This window comes from Vanacampus margaritifer, chromosome 15 (genome assembly GCF_051991255.1).
Source record: "Vanacampus margaritifer isolate UIUO_Vmar chromosome 15, RoL_Vmar_1.0, whole genome shotgun sequence".
In the NCBI taxonomy this organism is placed as follows: Eukaryota; Metazoa; Chordata; class Actinopteri; order Syngnathiformes; family Syngnathidae; genus Vanacampus; species Vanacampus margaritifer.
Genome location: NC_135446.1, coordinates 17,918,197 through 17,936,872, shown reverse-complemented (window position 1 = coordinate 17,936,872; position 18,676 = coordinate 17,918,197). Strand labels below are relative to the sequence as shown.

Below are 18,676 nucleotides of genomic sequence, written 5' to 3'. Positions count from 1 at the left end.
TTTAATTGTACATTAAGAACAAATATAAAATGTGTGATTAATTGTGAGTTAACTAGTGAAGTCATGCGATTAATAATGATTTTAAAAAAATTAATCGCCTGACACCCCTAATTTTTAATAATCTCTTCTTTTAAAAAAAAATGGAAAAAAAGAAAAGGTTATTAAAAATAAGAAATTAATTAAATTTCTTTGGGGTTTTTTTTTAAAAGAAAAGATTATTAAAAAATGAGGGGCGTCATGCAATTATTTTTTCGGAATTAATCGCATGACTTTTTTTCTCTAGGTTTTCATACTCTTAACAAAAGTGGGAAAAAATGTTAAACTAATAGAAATAGTTCAAATTAATTTTTGACGTCTAAAGCCGTCAATGGCAGTGAATGACTTAATTGCACAATTTATTATTATTTTTTTCACAGTAAACTTAAACTGGGAGTGGAAATGAACTTCTTTTTTCTTTTTTTAAAGAGTTTTAGGATCGGACAAACTGCCACATAACAGCTCTTTTTTTTTTCTTCCTTTTGCTCAAAATTGACGCACACATTTGGTTCACTCATATCTCAAGGCACGGCTGCACTGTGGGATTGTGAGAGACTCAACGCTCGCACATACACGCTGAAATAGCTGAGGGCAAGGTGAATGAAAACGAACAGCCACAGACAGTGAAAAAGCTCATACAGGGGTGCCTGTGTGTGTGTGTGTGTGGGGGGGGGGGGGGGGGGGGTGTTGGATGAAGGGAAAGAGGAAGCAGCAGAAGTGGGTGTGGGGAGGGTTGAAAAAACACAAAGCAAAGAGTGTGGCGGGCAACCAAAGGTGTCAGTGTTGGCGCGATGGCGGCCGGGCATGTAGGTCATAACTTCTCCTGCGCACGCGGGGGAGGGTGGGAGGAAGGGGGGGGACCCGAAATAATGTACAACGCTTTGGAAAGTGGGCCTCTCACCGTGTGGCTGCGAGTGTGTGTGTGGTCAAAAGGTTGGAGAAGCCGTCCCCCCCCCCCCCCCCCCCACACACACGGTGAATTCGCTTGTTCGCCAAGTTGCACATAACAGCTGCCCTCCCCGTCATACATGCGCACGTACTGCACCATGTATGGCACAAAATGAGGCGCACGCACGCACGCACACACATCCCTTTTGATAACACGCACAGTGATAAGCTATTATGCTCTCAGGCTGGAGTGTTTTGATGGTATAATTGCAGTGACCAGTGAGGAGAAAAAGAGAGGGATGGAAAGGGGGATGGTGATAGAGGGGGGGGGGAGGAGGAGAAAAAAAAGAGCGTGCTGACACTCTCAGCATGCTAATGTTATTCCTCCATTTTATCCATCCATCCCTTCCTTCCGTCCGTCCCCGCGTCCACGCAGGTGGAGCGGCGCAAAAAGCGAGGGGGGGGGGGGGGGGGCAGCAGAGAGAGGTAGAGGGCTGTGTAACAGGATGGAGCGGTGTTATCTTCCACTTTCACCCCCCCCCCCCCCCCTCGTCCTCGCCACAATGCTCAAAACAAAAGTGCCAGGGAGAGAAAGAAAAAAAGATGAATACAGAGGACGAGGGAGGGTCACTTTTTCCATCCCTTCAACAATAAATGGATGATCTGTGCTTATCCTCTAATCGTATCCCTCCTTTCCCCCCCAGTTATCTCCCGCTCCACCCCCCCCCCCCCCACGACCGCTCTTTCCTCTGCTTTTGTCAGCTCTCCATCTGTCTGTCCTTCCACTCATCCATCATCCCTCTCTCCTCTCCGGGGGAGGCTGCATGCCACCGATATGATCCCTCTGCTTCCTCACACTCGGTCAAAACCTTTTTTTTTTTTTTTTCCTCCCAACGTCACCTTCTAAAATAAGCAATCTGTGGCGTAATTCCAAACAGTATTTATTAAGAAAACAGTGCAAATTACTTTATACACACGTCCAACGAGAAAAAAACATGGCAGATGGAGTCTGTAAGTGTGCGCATTGTGGAGTGTGTCAACGTTTTGGTCCAAACGAGTCACCATGCAAAATGTTTTTAAAAGGTCAGTCCTGAGAATTTGGTGGTTCTTTTTTTTACAATGTATGTTCTAGTGGTGATACACTAAAAGCCGATATCGGTAATTTAGGACAGCATACCACATAATGGATTTATCCCGTCATTCAGACGTGTCAAGAAAGCTGGAAACATACTCAACGTAACACGCTGCCTACGCTGAGGCGAACTTCAAAATAAAGCTAAACAAGTCAACCGCTAGCATGAGTTTTCCCACACTTTGTCTTACATATTGGAAGTTTTTATTGAAATTGTTACCAACATTGTCATGCCATCCTGAAAGTATTTTTAATTGCAAATTTAGGATGCTAAGGAACCCCTCGTTAATTATTCATCGTATGATACACAAGTCTCCGACGTTCATGGCTAGCAGGTAGTGTTAGCATTAGCAACGAGTGCCTGGCTGGCAACAGTAAATGAGTGACAGCTGTTACCTGGCTTGCTTTCTTTCCTTCTTTTTCAATATCCTGGAATTTGATGAACTTTTTCATTATATATAAAAAAAAAAAGATACAAAAATAGAACTTTGTCTTCATTTTATAAAACACCTTTGCCTAACTCAAAATGTCAAATATAGCCATATAGATCTGCTGCGCCTAGAAATTCTGTCCGTAAAAGTTATGAACAGAATCGGTGACAAAGGGCAACCTTGGCGGAGTCCAACCCTCACTGGAAACAAATTCGACTTACTGCCGACAATGCGGACCAAACGCTGACATCGGTCGTACCGGGACCGAACAGCCCGTATCAGGGCGCTCGGTACCCCGTACTCCCGAAGGACCCCCCCCCCCCCCCCACACACACACACACACACACACACACACACACACACAGGACTCCCCGAGGGACACGGTCAAACGACTTCTCCAAGTCCACAAAGCACATGTGGACTGGTTGGTCGACCTCACAATGAATCCGGATATCGGCTTCATATTGCACTTTCAAAGTTGCGTTCCCAAATCTTAAACAGTCATATTAAACATTTTTAGTTGATTTTTTTGTTTTAAATGGGCAAATGTGTTTAAAAAATGAAAGACAAAGTACTATTTATCTTTGTTTTTTTTTGCTGTTCCGAAAAACAATTCGATCTGTGACTCAAATCTGTGATTCGATTCAAACCGTGACTGTCACCGTCAGTACTTCATCTCTCCTGTCATGTTTGTGGGGGCGCTAATCCCCAAAACACTATTGGCAAGTTTCCACTTTCACTCACATACTGAATATCGTGATATTACGTTGAGAACATTTCGGACAATATATCGTAGGTATCGTGATATTATCGTTTTCATGGGCCACATATCGTCACAGCGTCGAATCGGGAGTTACTCTATCGTCCCATCCCTAGTATGTTCGTCCTGTGCGTCTGTGGGTGATGCGCGTCCTTCCAGCAGCTTCTCGGCGTGTTCCAGATACTGAGCGATCTTCCGCATGACGTCCTCCTTTCGCGCTGGATCCGGATCGTCTGGAAACACGAAGAGGAGGAGAATTCCAAATCAGGTTTGCCGCTTTCCCACGAGATAAACCATTACAGCACGGGACTGCACGCTTCATTATGTTCTTCTGTGAAGTTCATTTGCAGAACAGAAGCAAAAGCAACGTTGGATTCTGCTGAGATGCAGAATATGTAGTGGGAAACAAATACAGCGGAACCGCAGGTTTAACCTAAATGAAGTATTGTCAGACATTGATGTGATACGGGGTGCAGCACTTCCTTGAGTGAAGCTTTTGCACTTCTGAACCTTACTGCCTTCGCCATGTAATTTATTGATTAGCTGCAGTACAAACTTTCTAACAACAGAGGGTGCTAAAATACTGTAATGACTGGTATTAGCTTAAATAATGTTGATATTAAGTTAAACATGAAGTTTAATTTTCATATATTATTTTATTAGTCATTTATATCGTCAAACAGCTCTTTGCATTAACCTATTCACTGCCATTGACGGCTATAGACGTCAAAAATTCATTTGAACTATTTCTATTAGTTTAACATTTTTTCCACATTTGTTAACAAGAATATGAAAACCTATGATTTTTTTTTATTGTACATTTAGAACAGATATAAAATTTGTGATTAATCGTGAGTTAACTATTGAAGTCATGTGATTAATTAAATGCAATTCCCAAAAAAAAAAAAAAGATTTAAAAACTCTAGGGGCGTCAGGTAATTAAGATTTTTAATCGTAATTAATCGCATGACTTCACTAGTTAACTCACAATTAGTCACAAATGTTATATCTGTTCTAAATGTACAATTTTAAAAAATCTAGGTTTGCATGCTCTTGTTAACAAAAGTGGAAAAAGATGTTAAACTAATAGAAATTTCAAGAAGTTGCAAAATGGTTGCTGACCGCTGAATTTGATTTCTGTATGACGTGGTTTGAGGCAGACTTTTTTGGAACGGATTAATAACGAAAACCAAGGTTTCACTGTATAGGTTGTTGACAACATGAACTCCAGTTCATTTACCAAGAAACTAAAACTTAAATCTTACCCTTCACTCCAGTAATGAGCACGTCCACCACCGTCCTGTATCCACAAATGGCGGCGCTCACTTCTCCCTCCGCCTCTTTTGCGATGGCAGACGTCAGCTCGGCGCCCGCTCGGTTCAAATACGTCGCCTCATTTGCCACATTGCTTATTGGCAACGAAAACAACTCTGAATGGTCGCCGCAGGATTTGAATATGTCTGCAACAGATGGAGATTTCTTAATTTTTTTTTTAAAAAATTTAAATTTAGGCTTGATTTGTCTTTACCTCGTTCATAGCAGGGATCAAACACAGCCAGGTCATTGTCAGTCAGCGCCGGCCAGACAACCTCTTTCGGCGGTGAGGCGCACCCTTCCACCACCGCGTCAGAAAGTTGCTCCTCCTCCTCCTGAGATGTTTGCGATGTGTGCGTTCTGGCTGGCGACGTGACTAGAAAAGTTGATTAACTACTGTATGACTTGTCCACATGTACAGCGAAACACCCATTTTACAACAAAAAATTGCTAAAATTGCTCAAAATGAACCACACCTCCGTCGTCCAGCTCTGCTTCCGTACCGGCGTCTCCTTCAACTTCACTCATCTCGCTGTAGGCCTCAGCCGCTACTTCAGGCTTTCCCATGTTAATCCCCAGGTTGGTGCCCAGGTCCTGGGGCAAAGTGGGCGCCTCCCTGCCCGCCTCCTCCTCTGCCGGCTCGCAGTCCGAGGCTCTCCGCTTGGGGAGGGGGATGAGAGGAGGCGGGAGATCGGAGAAGTTAGGTAGGAGCTCCTGGGGACACGTGACATCTCCGTCCTGTGGAGGGCAGAATAGAGGAGTCGGAATCATTCACTAATTATCTGACTCAAATCAAAAATTAAAAATATTTTTGGATCACTACCCAGGCCTGATCTTATTACTGTTTCATATTTACAACATACTAGATTCTGCACATTGTAACATTACTGTATATTATTTTAAGCCAAGTGTTTTTTTGTTTTGATGGCCGATATATTAAAAAACTGCCTGCGGTGAAAGAGGAATAAAATGATTTTGTCCTCTTTGCGTGTTCCAAAAATGAAGATAGATTTAATGTAAGAAAAATACACCTTTGCAAAAATGATTTTTAATCAGTCAGAGATCTTTGGACAGATAACAGCCTCTAATTCATCACTTAAACAGGTGGGATTCAGAGCGTCAAATGTAGTTCTTCCGCATGTACAATGGTTTCTTATAGTTAAAAGACCTCCTCTCTTTCATTTGTAGACAAAACATACTCTCTGGGTATTTTCCATGAGCGATGGCGAAAACAGACTCAGGTGTGGGTGTTCAAAACAGATTCTGTTCTCAAGGACCAAATGTGTTTTCGCACAAAACGCTGAGAAGGAACTTTTTTAGACTAAATAGTATGTCCCAGTTTAAGGTCAGATTATACCGAAATCAACACCACTTGCTCTGCACAGGACACAAAACATTTCGACAAGGTTAATACTGAAGAATTAAAATGTTAATAATGTGTAACAATGGTTAATATATGAAATGAAGTATTAAAAATGTTACAATATCTATCACGGCTAACCTAATAGCCGTTTTTTAGCGGCTATTTGGGAGTTATCCCAGGGCTAGCGTGTGGGTGAACAGTTAGCTCACAAGCTAACAGTTAGCTCGCGAATTAGCAGCTATTTGGGAGTTAGCGTGCGGGTGAATAGTTTGCCCGCGAGCTAACCGTTAGCTTGCGAATTAGCGACTACTAGCCCCCGAGCTAGCCGGTCAGCTCGCGGGCTAACCTAATAGACGTTTTTTTTGCGGCTATTTGGGAGTTATCCCGGGGTTAGCGTGTGGGTGAATGGTTAACCCGCGAGCTAACTGTTAGCCCGCAAATTAGTGGCTATTTGGGAGTTGGCATTATAGTTGGTGCAAAAGCTGATGGCAAACAAAAAAACTTTAACATGTTGCAAATCACAAAAGCTGTTTAATAAACATGTGCTTGAAAGCATTTAAGCAGTCAAGTGCTGGAGTTTTTACTATAAAATTTTTGGACACCAACTTTTTTTTCCCTGCAAATGTATATCGGCTTCAAATAACAGTTATCAACCTCCCTGACTACCGATAATCGGTATCGGCCCTGAAAAAAGCATATCGGTCTATCTCTAATGTCAACATAAGAAATAAGTTTAATTCACTGCTATAGGAGGGATATGATATGGAGTGGCGTAGAATAGGTTTGTGTACATTTTGTCTTACCCTGAAGAAGTCCAAGAGCTGTGGGCTGTTGTAGAGTGCAGGTATGCTCGTAGAGAAGACGAGCATGTCTTCCGCAGCCTTCCTCCTCTCCTCAATCACAGCCTCATCGAACCTTGCTACGAACAGTAACGCAAATTTAAAAAGGAAACATCACACACATCAGTGTTAATTGTAAAAGCGACAAAACTGATGCATCCCCACCCGTTGACAAATATTTTCCCAGGCCAAATTTTGTTCCCAAGTTTGGTCCCTGCTGGTAACACAGGATGATGGAGCTAGAATTGCGTGTGACGACGGACTGACGATTACGATTTGGTTCGGCTTGAAATATTGATGGGACTGACAATCATGGACAGGTTTGCCTGACCACTGGTGAATGACGAGTGACGGACCGGCATCATTTTCTGACACATCCACCTTTGCCGAAGATGTGCGCTGGTGGAAACGGTGGGAATTCCTCTTCTCTTCGGAACAGGTTCCTGTGCGTGTAGGCCAGCTCGCTGTGGAGTTTCTTCAGCTCCGAGTATCTTGTCCACACGACCACCTCCTTCACGTCCTCTGGATAAAGCTTGGACACAAACTAGAAGGTAAAAGTATCACATGTTGAGTATGAACATGCATTTGCTACATTTGAGCAGGGGGGGGAAGCAAGTCATGAGGTTGGATTTGCCAAGGAAGATCAAGAACACTTCTAGACCTGTTAAGCTATAACAAATGATTCCCTTTGATTATGGCAGAAGGAATTTCCAAAGCACTTCTCATGAATGAATCACAAGATCTCATTCATGCACTCATGTGCCACACTGCGTATGTCAGAAGAACTTAACTCGCTCGTAAAAAATACTTTCAACAAACTAAATCAGGATAATAATGACATCAAGGCAGTCTTGATTTAAACAGGTAATATGTAATCGTCATGGCAAAGTAGTTTTGACGCTGAACGTAACTAACCCTTGCTGTCACTTTATACTCCGTGTGTCCTTTCTCGTGCGTGCGTATGTCAGTGACGCTGAAGAACCGGTAAAATTCCTCGTCTTTCCGTGACATGTCCAATTTTGGCGATAAATAAAAACCAAAACAACGCGTGCGGACGCAGTTCGTGCATTGACAGCGAGCGACTCCTCCCCCGCCTCCAGACTCACTTCCGGGTTCCGTGTACGTTATACGTACGAGCGTGCGTGATGACGTAGCAAAGACCTCTTTTGTCTGCAGTTTGAATATGTTGACAAGATTTGTCATTTGTATTCTGTCAAGTAAAAACAATTCTGTTTGAATATGGCAAACATTTATGAATTATAAAATGATATTAGAAGCAATTTAGTAGCATTAAATTGCATTGTTATTACCAAGTTTATGTAATCCTTGTACAACGTCTTATAAATTTGATCCAATGATTTGATTTAGTGTTACGTGCAATCATAAATTTTCAATTAAATAGAGCACAAATGCAGTACAAAACAAAACCACTTGACTGCGCTAGAGCTAAAATGACTGTGCGGACCAGTCAAGTACTGGACTCCGATGTAGTTGCAGTAACAAAAAGAACCCTCCAAGGGGCGCTCAAAGTAACAATATTGGTTTAAAAAGAGCACATTGTTCTTCTCGTACTTTCATCATGCTGTGTGGTGTGTACAGTACTTCTAACGTATTTATTGTCACGTTTCTTTCAAAAACAATAAAGTAGGAGCTCCGTTTTTTGTTCTTCTTCAAAACAGACGAAAAAGATCAACGTTTTGGGCCTCATCCTGTCTCACACTACAGAACAAAGGCAGAAACAACAAACATACTGAGGAAGTCAGCGTCTTTAGTGAATGTATTTCACTTCCATCGAAAATAACCGTTAAAGGTTGATAAAATAATACATAAAAAAATAATTACTAATGGTTGATATAATAATGCATTAAAAAAAAAAATAGCAGAGGATGGTTTCGATCCATCGACCTCTGGGTTATGGGCCCAGCACGCTTCCGCTGCGCCACTCTGCTTCTATAGGCACAGTCGTACAATTGTAATTATATAATTTTTAATATTTGCCTGTATAATGAGTTACTATATACTGACTATATCTGTGTTATCAGTGAAAGGCCATAAAGCAATAACATGACATAAAAACCCTGTGACTTTCCCTGTTCTATGTCATAAAAGTCCCAAACGAGTGTCTCAACATGTGAGCATGGTGTAGTATTGTGGAATTTGAATGCAGGGCACGTTGCAAGAAAGGTTCAACTGGGCTCCAGAGTGATCTGTAACAATTACTTGAATACACAACACTCAATAGGAATGAGGCCAGTCTAAACCGGTTTTGTGTGTGCGTGTGAACCTCCATCTTGTGCAGGCAAAATAAACTCCCTCAGAGGGATCAGACAGGAATTTGTAGTGAGGCCCTGCATGTGTGTGCTCACGTGCATCCCTTCACACTTGGTACACATGCACCCTCCTGAAATAGACTTTTAAAGCTTTTTTCTTGTGGCTACTGAAATTCTAGCAAAGCTTTATGTTGAAAAATATTTGACTGTTGCTTTCATTCAGTGCCTAGCATTCAAATGTACTGCACCCCAAACTCAAAAACATGTTGATGGGCCTCCTGCCCTTTCCCAGTTTCCGCTCTTTACTAGCTCCACCTCTTGTTTTTTGGTTAATCTCTTCTTTTCCTGGCGTCTTATCTCCCTGCATTTGCATGAAAGAAGATGGGACTGCATGGGAACACCTAGTTTTTTGCAGGGCCAGCGTGCATCTGTTAGGTCCACATCTCTGTTACAGAAACGCAGCCAAGCGTACACATCCACGGTCCACAGCTAAAAACAGCAACAGGTGGCGCGTGTGTTTGACTTCTGACGGGGTCGAATCCAAGTCACATGTGTTTGAGGCTACTTTTGATACGACATCACGTTTCTGTTCATGTGGAATATAGCTTGACGATCACTCAAGGGGCTGAACTAGATTTTTTTCCAGTCAAAATCGATGATGTGACTTATTATATTTAGAAACCAAAAAAACATGATTAAAAGTACATTTCCGCAAGGCCAACTCCTGGGGTTTTATTGAACCCGGGTTAAGGACATGAATACATCTAAATACAACTTTGCAGGTCTGAGATTATGAAAATAAGATGGTGGTAAATGAGTATAACGGTCAGCCTAGCTAGTTGTGGTGTTGCTGCCTTGAGCCTGGCGATGTGAAGTGAACCGCCATCTTGGTCGGCAAAATGTTATGTTTAATAATGCTCAGACATCTGTGTGCTAATGAGAATTTAATGTCATAGATTGCATTAAATCGTCGATATGAAGTTTTAAAGTCATTCAACTTAATCATTTCCTCACCAGTGAACATCACAGACCCACAGTGACCCATCCCCCCAAACATGTTATTATTTGCACTGTGAACAACATAAATACATTTGAAATCATGCTCAGTTGTCGGCCTTAATTCTAGCCATTTGTATTTTGAGTTTAATATGTTGGGAGAAGCAATTTAACTACTCATTCCCCATCATGATTAATGCCTACAGATACACGACAGCAGTACACAGCATATCCTTTCTTTAGGAGCTTTTCCCAGTACACTAGAGTACGTGTATTTTAGTATCACGACTTGCATAATCTGTTAACTCTGTATTTTGATAGCAGTGCTTTTAAAACGTCAACCCATGATCCAATCAAAAGGTGAATGAATGAGTCGACTTGATCACAAGTTCCAACGAAGCATTTGATTGCATCACAAGTTGTTGACCAAGTTTTAAGGGCGTTTGCTTTATTCTTAGTTCACATAACTCCTAGCAAAGCTGTGTTTCCGGTACAAACTAGGCCAAAGAACCCATAGAAGAACAAACGAGTACATACAACTACGGATGCACGCGTAATCATTTGAAGCGTTTATTGTGCTCCTATATGATGATAGGAAAAGTATTTGGTGCGTCGTCTGTACTTGTTTTCTAGGAAGGAGAGTCGCCACCCACACGGGAGGAGGGCTCACAACTCACCAGGCAGGGCGGCTACATAAACACACTGAGCTGCTTTTCGAATCAGATTACAAACCGACTGGGAAGGATTGGCCAAGTACAGCCACGGCTTCATTATTACCACTAAACAGGTAAATAGATACAATCATTTTGTTGCCTAGTTTTCCAACCGAAAGAACATGTGCCGCTGTGATGACGTAGTCGGTTTCGTCATCTTTCAATAACGTGTTAAAAGTAAGGGGAAATATTATTTATCGGTCAATTGTGGCCTGAATGAGCAGTCGGGTTGCCCATTCTGTGTTACTATTACAAAATATATTTTTTAATTCGTTTTTTTCAATTAATAATTCATCCGTTGGTTGGTTAGCACGCTAGCTACCAAGAGCCTCGTGCAACGTTTACAATTACGTCAGACAATAGCTGATTGTTGTCTATAGGGCACAGTTAACGGATTTATTATCGGCAATAGAGCCTCAAAGTAGTACATGTAACGAAGTAGCTACTATTAAAGTTGTAGCGTCTTTAGAAAAAACAATACTTGTCCCCCTAAAATGACAAAAACGCAACACATGCTCTCAATGCTAATAAAGTGGATTTTTAGAATGTCCAAAACATAGTATTTTTTCCCAAAAGACTGAGTGGTATACATGTGTAACAAGTGGTATATTGTGTAACATGTAAAACTCAATCCTTGCTCTCAAGGCCAGTGTATTTTTATTTTTATTTTGATCAACTATTATTTCTTATCTGGACCCATCTAAAAGCTAAGTTCGACTGCTGTCAGTTAACCTAAATGACCGCCATTTTGTGTCCGTTTTCCATCTGCACCATTGAAGAAAGATGAATACAGAGGTTGACATGAAGGATGTGGAGCTCAACGAACTGGACCCTGAGAAGCAGCCCATGACAGGTGATGGGCAGGCGGTCAGCGGTGAGAAAAATGGCAGCGTCAAGGTTAAGGTTCCTAAAGAAGAGGTGGCGTTCACTGGCCTGTCCAAAGAAGAACTCATGAAGGTTGCTGGCACTCCAATGTAAGAGCCGCTAGACCGTTTGTTTGGTGGATCCCCTGGGGTTCGTTCTAAAAGAAAGGCCTTTGTTTTTAGGTGGGTCAGGACCCGCTGGGTGCTGCTCATCCTCTTCTGGCTGGGCTGGGCTGGCATGCTGGCCGGCGCCATCGCCATCATTGTCCAGGCACCGCGCTGCAAACCCATCCCGGACATGAAGTGGTGGAACGAGGGACCTCTGTACCAGATTTCGGATGCTGAGGCTTTCGCAGATGGATTGGCAGGTACTAAATGTATTGCTTTGTAACTTTTTAGCATTAAGATTGTGAGGCAACATTTTGACACTTGATAAACTCCTCAAAATAGCTAGACTTCACGTGTCCCGACTGAGACCAGGCTCAAGTTGTCATTGCTTGGCTTCACACCAAACTGCTGACACATGCGGTGTCTAAAGGTCTAACGAACACGGAAGCCCTGAGTCATTTTTTTTTTTTTTAGTATCATGTGCTCTGATATCAGCTGAAGGTTAAGCAACTCAAGCGTTTTTTATGTGTGGCTAACAGCTATTCAGTTCGACTTCTGCTATTTTACAGCTTTAGCTCGGCTCAGCGCTTTAGTTACCGCACTCACTTAGGAGGAGGGGGCATTTATTGTGCCGCTGGAGGGAGGTTTGGCGTTCCAACAAATTTTTGGCAGGATTCCAATCACCAGCACGCACGACTTGTTCCCCCATAAAGGAACTTTTTGTACTCACATGGCCGCAAAGCGGGATTGTTCGCACGTCCCTGCCTTGTGTCAAGACGAGCGACCTTCGCATCCCCGCAAACAGTCCCTCTCGTCTCTCCTCGTGCAGGTATTGAGAAAAAGCTGGACGTCGTCAACCAGCTGAAGGTGAAAGGCTTGGTTCTCGGCCCTCTTCACACCGTGCAGGCGGACCAGCCCAATACTCTCAACCTTAAGCAGATTGACCCGAATCAGGGGAGTGAGAAAGACCTGATCACAGTGCTGGAAAAGGCCCATAAGAAAGGTGGGTGGGTGCACCATTTGTGTAGTCATAATTGGTGGGGGGTGAGGAATAAGCCCTGCTGTGAATAGTAAAAAAAAATAAAAAATAAAAATGCAGGTAATTGACGCCCCCTTAAAAATGCTTAGAATTTGCTTTATTAATAAAACTGTGACTGTAATGAGCAATAGTTTATAATTCATTTTATTGTATTACCGTTTTTAAAAAATCACATAAAATTCTTCCTTGACAAATTGCATGTTGCTAGGGTATCTTGTGGCAATTTAGGGTGCGAAAAAAGAGCCCCCCAAAATGTGGTGGCTTAAATTTTAACTCATTCACTGCCATGGCTATAGACTTAAAAAAAAAAAATCATTTTGACTATTTCTATTAGTTTAGCATTTTTTTCCCCATTTTTGTTAACAATAGTATGAAAACCTAGATTTTTTTTGTACATTTAGAACAGATATAAAATGTGTGATTCATCGTGAGTTAACTAGTGAAGTCATGCGATTAATTACGATGACAAATTTTAGTCACCTGATGCCCCTAATTTTTAATGGTCTTTTCTTTTAACAAAAAAAAATTAATAATCTTTTTTTTTTTTTTGGAACAGATTACAAATTTTATATCTGTTCTAATACAATAAAATAAAAAATCTAGGTTTTCATACTCTTGTTGACAAAAGTGGGAAATAATGTTAAACTAATAGAAATAGCTCAAATGAATTTTTGACGTCTATAGCTGTCAATGGCAAGTCTTTTCTTTTCAACAAAAAACAAATTAAAAAAAAAATAATTATAATCTTTTTTTCAAAATTAGGGGCGCCAGGCGATTACAATTTTTAATCGTAGTTAACCGCATGACTTCACTAGTTAACTAACGATTAATCACAAATTGTATATCTGTTCTAAAACAATAAAAAAAAATCTAGGTTTTCATACTCTTGTTGACAAAAGTGGGAAATAATGTTAAACTAATAGAAATAGCTCAAATGAATTTTTGACGTCTATAGCTGTCAATGGCAAGTCTTTTCTTTTCAACAAAAAACAAATTTAAAAAAATTAATTTATAATCTTTTTTTCAAAATTAGGGGCGCCAGGCGATTACAATTTTTAATCGTAGTTAACCGCATGACTTCACTAGTTAACTAACGATTAATCACAAATTTTATATCTGTTCTAATACAATAAAAAAAAAATCTAGGTTTTCATACTCTTGTTGACAAAAGTGGGAAATAATGTTAAACTAATAGAAATAGCTCAAATGAATTTTTGACGTCTATAACCGTCAATGGCAAGTCTTTTTTTTTCAACAAAAAACAAATTAAATTTTTTTTTATCTTTTTTTCAAAATTAGGGGCGCCAGGCGATTACAATTTTTAATCGTAGTTAACCGCATGACTTCACTAGTTAACTAACGATTAATCACAAATTTTATATCTGTTTTAATACAATAAAAAAAATCTAGGTTTTCATACTCTTGTTGACAAAAGTGGGAAATAATGTTAAACTAATAGAAATATCTCAAATGAATTTTTGACGTCTATAGCTGTCAATGGCAAGTCTTTTCTTTTCAACAAAAAACAAATAAAAAAAAAAAAATTATAATCTTTTTTTCAAAATTAGGGGCGCCAGGCGATTACAATTTTTAATCGTAGTTAACCGCATGACTTCACTAGTTAACTAACGATTAATCACAAATTGTATATCTGTTCTAAAACAATTAAAAAAAATCTAGGTTTTCATACTCTTGTTGACAAAAGTGGGAAATAATGTTAAACTAATAGAAATAGCTCAAATGAATTTTTGACGTCTATAGCTGTCAATGGCAATTCTTTTCTTTTCAACAAAAAACAAATTTAAAAAAATAAATTTATAATCTTTTTTTCAAAATTAGGGGCGCCAGGCGATTACAATTATTAATCGTATTTAACCGCATGACTTCACTAGTTAACTAACGATTAATCACAAATTTTATATCTGTTCTAATACAATAAAAAAAATCTAGGTTTTCATACTCTTGTTGACAAAAGTGGGAAATAATGTTAAACTAATAGAAATAGCTCAAATGAATTTTTGACGTCTATAGCTGTCAATGGCAATTCTTTTCTTTTCAACAAAAAACAAATTAAAAAAAATAAATTTATAATCTTTTTTTCAAAATTAGGGGCGCCAGGCGATTACAATTTTTAATCGTAATTAACCGCATGACTTCACTAGTTAACTAACGATTAATCACAAATTTTATATCTGTTCTAATACAATAAAAAAAAAATCTAGGTTTTCATACTCTTGTTGACAAAAGTGGGAAATAATGTTAAACTAATAGAAATAGCTCAAATGAATTTTTGACGTCTATAGCCGTCAATGGCAGACAATGAGTTACCATACCATACCGTTTTTCATGACATCCGTTACTGCCGCGTCGCTAATGTCATGTGACTTTGAGAGCATTTCTTCTGATCTTAGGTATTTCTGTGGTGCTTGACTTGACTCCAAATTATCCGGGAGCTTCCCCATGGTTCGGCAGCAGCGACCTCAACGACGTGATCGACAGCGTCCAGGTCGGTCGGACTCAACCTGACACGCACTCGATACAAATGAGCTCCTCTCGCGGTTTCACCCTAAACGTCCCCTGCGTGTGCCTCGCAGGCGGCGGCGGAGCACTGGCTCAATCTGGGCGTGGACGGCATCAAGATCTCCGACCTCGCCACGGCCTCCAACGCCGGCGACTTGTCTCGATTGCTGGCTGTGGTTAAGGGGAATGACACCGAGGAGGACACCAAGAAAAAGTAACGGCCACTTATGAAACCTCAGTTTTACGTTGAATATGCAAGAGAGGTTGCAAGTTGAGATATTTCCAGGACTTGTGGGAGGGAATTTTTCCATTTGACATTTAGACGCTGTTGCTCAGCGTGGGATGAAAAGCATTCCAGCGCTGCAGGGGAAGTTTAGCCAGCGGCTTCAAAGTGATCATTGTGTAATCATAAAGGGATTTCAATGGCGGTTGCTTCTTTTTGGCTCTTCAAAGTACCTTTTTCAGACCAGCCAGGATCATTTATAATTTAATAATATAAAGATGTTCATTCAGCTTTTCAAAATGGCAAACGTGTTATATAGGACATTATGTTGCGGTGACGAACATGGCTGAACTGGATCTGATTTGTCCAGGTTGCTGATGGGAGTGGCCGAAGGCGTTTCACCCGGCGAGCTCTCCCAGCTGCTCAACACATCCGGCGCTGATCTGGTGCTGTCCGACCTGCTCAGCGCCAAAGGTCAAGGTAGGCAGCGAACGCTCATCCCCACCCCCACACACACCTACCTCCCATCCGGTTCTCACATTTAACGGTCGGCGCCTCCCAATGTCATCGGCGAAGGTGTGGAGCGCATCAACGTTTTGAACGCCCTGCACTCCGAGCAGAGAAGCGTGGCCTGGGGTCTCGGCGCCACCCAACGGGAACAGCTGTCCAAACGGGCCGCGTCTCGGGCGCTGATCCGACTCTACCAGCTGCTGCTTTTCACCCTGCCCGGAACGCCGGTCTTTAGCTATGGTGACGAGATTGGCCTTCAGATGCAGGTAAGGCCACTTTGGGGTTTGCTTTTTGAGGTAAAAAAAAATCCCAGACTTTATTAAAACAAGTCATCATTTTGCATTAGAACAATCTCACAGCACACCAAAATTGGCTATCTTCCGCCATCTAGTGGACAAGCTTTAAATTGTTCTACCCTTGAACAAATATAGCACTGAATATTAATCAATGATCTGGTAAGACCATTTGTTTGTTCTTCTGTGCCACACTTGAAGCACATTTTAACTTATTAAACACTTTTAAAGTAGTCCTTGGCTCTTTGTCACATCCAGTTGAAGTTTACTGGAAAACTGACATTATAAAAACTAAAATGTTCGACAAAACATCTGATTTTGTGCTAATGCTAACATATAATGTGAAATACCATAAATGAGCTAACAGAAATTAGCATTAATTTTTTAGGGTACGATGATGCCTCCATCAACTGTTAATTGCTTTAGTACAACAACAAAAAGTCTAAATTCTGACTTGTGGAAGTATTGAAAAAAATAAATAATTCACACGTTGGTAAGGGGAGTGTTCGCAAATATTAAAAAGCTGCAATGTAGAAGTGGCATGAATGATTATCTATGATACACTATATAAGCCTAACAATGTGCATTTGCGTCCTCATCAGGGTGAAAAAGCTCCCAAAATGGTTTGGGACCTCGACAAGGACCCCAGTGCCGAAGGAGCCGCCGTCAACGAGACAACAAAGGTCAGCGCTTGAAGAAGCCGAGAGCTTCTAAATGAGGACGTTTTGGGTTTCACGCTTGCTCTATTCTGCCCCGCGCAGGCCGAGCGCGAGGAATACGCCGCCGTGAGGAAGTGGTTCAAATCCCTCAGTGACCTGCGAGGCAAAGAGCGCTCCCTCCTCTACGGCGACTACTACCCTCTCCAGTCCTCCGCCTCCTCGCTGGCTTTCCTGCGCCTGTGGGACCAAAGCGAGCGATTCGTCACGGCGGTCAACTGGGGCGACGCGTCGGAGACACTTCAGCTCACGTTGGTGCCGACAGGCAAGTTCCGCCATGCTAGTCAAGACTTTTTGATTTATTTTTGCCCCCTTTGTTTATTTTTTATTTTTATTTTTTTTACCCCTGTGTGACGTGCACTCATGGTCAACAACGGGGTGCTCTAATGCTTGGGGCCACAGTTTAGACACACACAGGGACATCAAGATTATACTCTATTGTAAATAATCACAACTATGCTCAAACGTGTACAATGTATTTCAAGGCGGATTTCTGATTTCTCTTTACAGGGTCAGAAGAAGTCGCGTTACCAAAAACTGCTACGGTGAAGTTGTCCACGGATCCAGAAATGGAGGTCGACTCCTCAGTGGACCTGGACAAAATCACGCTGAAACCCGGACAAGGCGTCCTCCTGCAGTTCCCCTACTAGGGCTAAAGATGGCGATAAGTTGCAGGAAAGTCACCAGTAGATTCGTTTCAATTTGATATTTGACAAATAGTAGGTGACACGTTTTACAGAACTAAATTGGGTACATGAAAATGATGCAATTATTGTGTATTGGCCAGTCCAGTTGCATTTTGGCTATTTGATTTATTATTTTTGTTTAAAAAAAAAAAAAGAGCTGGCGACCCTCCAGACATGCACTCCATGAATATGCAGATTGTTTACAAAAGTTTGACATTCCGTTATTGTTGTTTGGCTATTTCTCTGTGACCTTTTTTTTTTTTTTTAAGAAGTAACTTAGTCAGATTTTTTTTTTAATTCTTAGAAGAAGTTGTCCATTTATTGTTTGGATATCATTTGAAAGCCTGAGCCTGAGAGGCGCAAATGTTCTGACACTAAAGAGTTGTTGAAGAAATGTCTGTTAACGGAAATGAATAAACAGAAAGTTCTGTACTGACTTGCGTGTACTTGTCATGTGTGACAGTGAACGTACCAAATGTTAAAAATCAGCGGAACAACCAACAACTCGGAGTACGGTGACGAAAATGTTTGTGTATTAAAAATGCATTGCTTTGTAGCGGAACACCGTTTAAACAGTCTAAAAACATGTAGAAAACGGCAAATTCAGTGTTTGTGAATCAGTCTTCTCATGCATTTGTTCGACTTCACAGCATCTTCTCAAATGTCAACGTGGGGAGGAAACTTAATTCAGGGCCACTGTGGTGTCAAAAGGGGAAGTTTGAAGGCGACTATACTGGGAATCAAACCGGCTTGTCGCTTTGGCCGCCTCCGCGCACACTCATGGCCGACTCTCAGTCTGACTCCCTCCCAAATCTGACAATTTGAATCACTTTTTTATTTATTTATTTTTTAATATATGAAAGAATGAAGCTGATGAGTTAACTATTGTTATGTTATGTAGCCTTTTACTCTGTGTGGCTTATATTGCAAAGAAGAATGCATAAGCTTTTCTGTTGTTTACATCACATTATCCAAG

General features: G+C 41.1%; 2 protein-coding genes across 2 annotated transcripts; one reads left to right on the top strand and one right to left on the bottom strand.

The window, feature by feature from the left end:
- Positions 1–2,832: 2,832 nt before the first annotated feature.
- Positions 2,833–7,868, bottom strand: snx15 (sorting nexin 15). The gene is made up of 7 exons (XM_077543192.1): positions 7,679–7,868; positions 7,145–7,307; positions 6,728–6,843; positions 5,038–5,299; positions 4,776–4,937; positions 4,513–4,707; positions 2,833–3,480 (listed from the first exon to the last, which is right to left on the bottom strand). Exons 1-7 carry the CDS (start codon positions 7,772–7,774, stop codon positions 3,341–3,343), a joined length of 1,134 nt encoding a protein of 377 aa, XP_077399318.1. The 5' UTR covers positions 7,775–7,868; the 3' UTR covers positions 2,833–3,340.
- Positions 7,869–10,566: 2,698 nt separating this feature from the next.
- Positions 10,567–18,136, top strand: slc3a2a (solute carrier family 3 member 2a). Its single transcript, XM_077545030.1, has 11 exons — positions 10,567–10,816; positions 11,522–11,716; positions 11,789–11,973; positions 12,543–12,716; positions 15,164–15,258; positions 15,347–15,486; positions 15,866–15,975; positions 16,072–16,271; positions 16,901–16,981; positions 17,060–17,279; positions 17,525–18,136. Exons 2-11 carry the CDS (start codon positions 11,526–11,528, stop codon positions 17,662–17,664), a joined length of 1,536 nt encoding a protein of 511 aa, XP_077401156.1. The 5' UTR covers positions 10,567–10,816; positions 11,522–11,525; the 3' UTR covers positions 17,665–18,136.
- The last annotated feature ends 540 nt before the right edge of the window (positions 18,137–18,676 follow it).

Excerpts from the sequence above, each read along its gene's own strand:
- snx15 (XM_077543192.1), bottom strand. The coding sequence starts at position 7,774 with ATGTCACGGAAAGACGAGGAATTTTACCGGTTCTTCAGCGTCACTGAC. Across the intron at positions 7,308-7,678 it reads AGTATAAAGTGACAGCAAGG|TTTGTGTCCAAGCTTTATCC; the intron begins GTTAGTTACGTT and ends TTTACCTTCTAG. Across the intron at positions 6,844-7,144 it reads AGCGCACATCTTCGGCAAAG|CAAGGTTCGATGAGGCTGTG; the intron begins GTGGATGTGTCA and ends TACTGTTCGTAG.
- slc3a2a (XM_077545030.1), top strand. The coding sequence starts at position 11,526 with ATGAATACAGAGGTTGACATGAAGGATGTGGAGCTCAACGAACTGGAC. Across the intron at positions 15,259-15,346 it reads ACGTGATCGACAGCGTCCAG|GCGGCGGCGGAGCACTGGCT; the intron begins GTCGGTCGGACT and ends TGTGCCTCGCAG. Across the intron at positions 15,976-16,071 it reads GCTCAGCGCCAAAGGTCAAG|GTGTGGAGCGCATCAACGTT; the intron begins GTAGGCAGCGAA and ends TCATCGGCGAAG.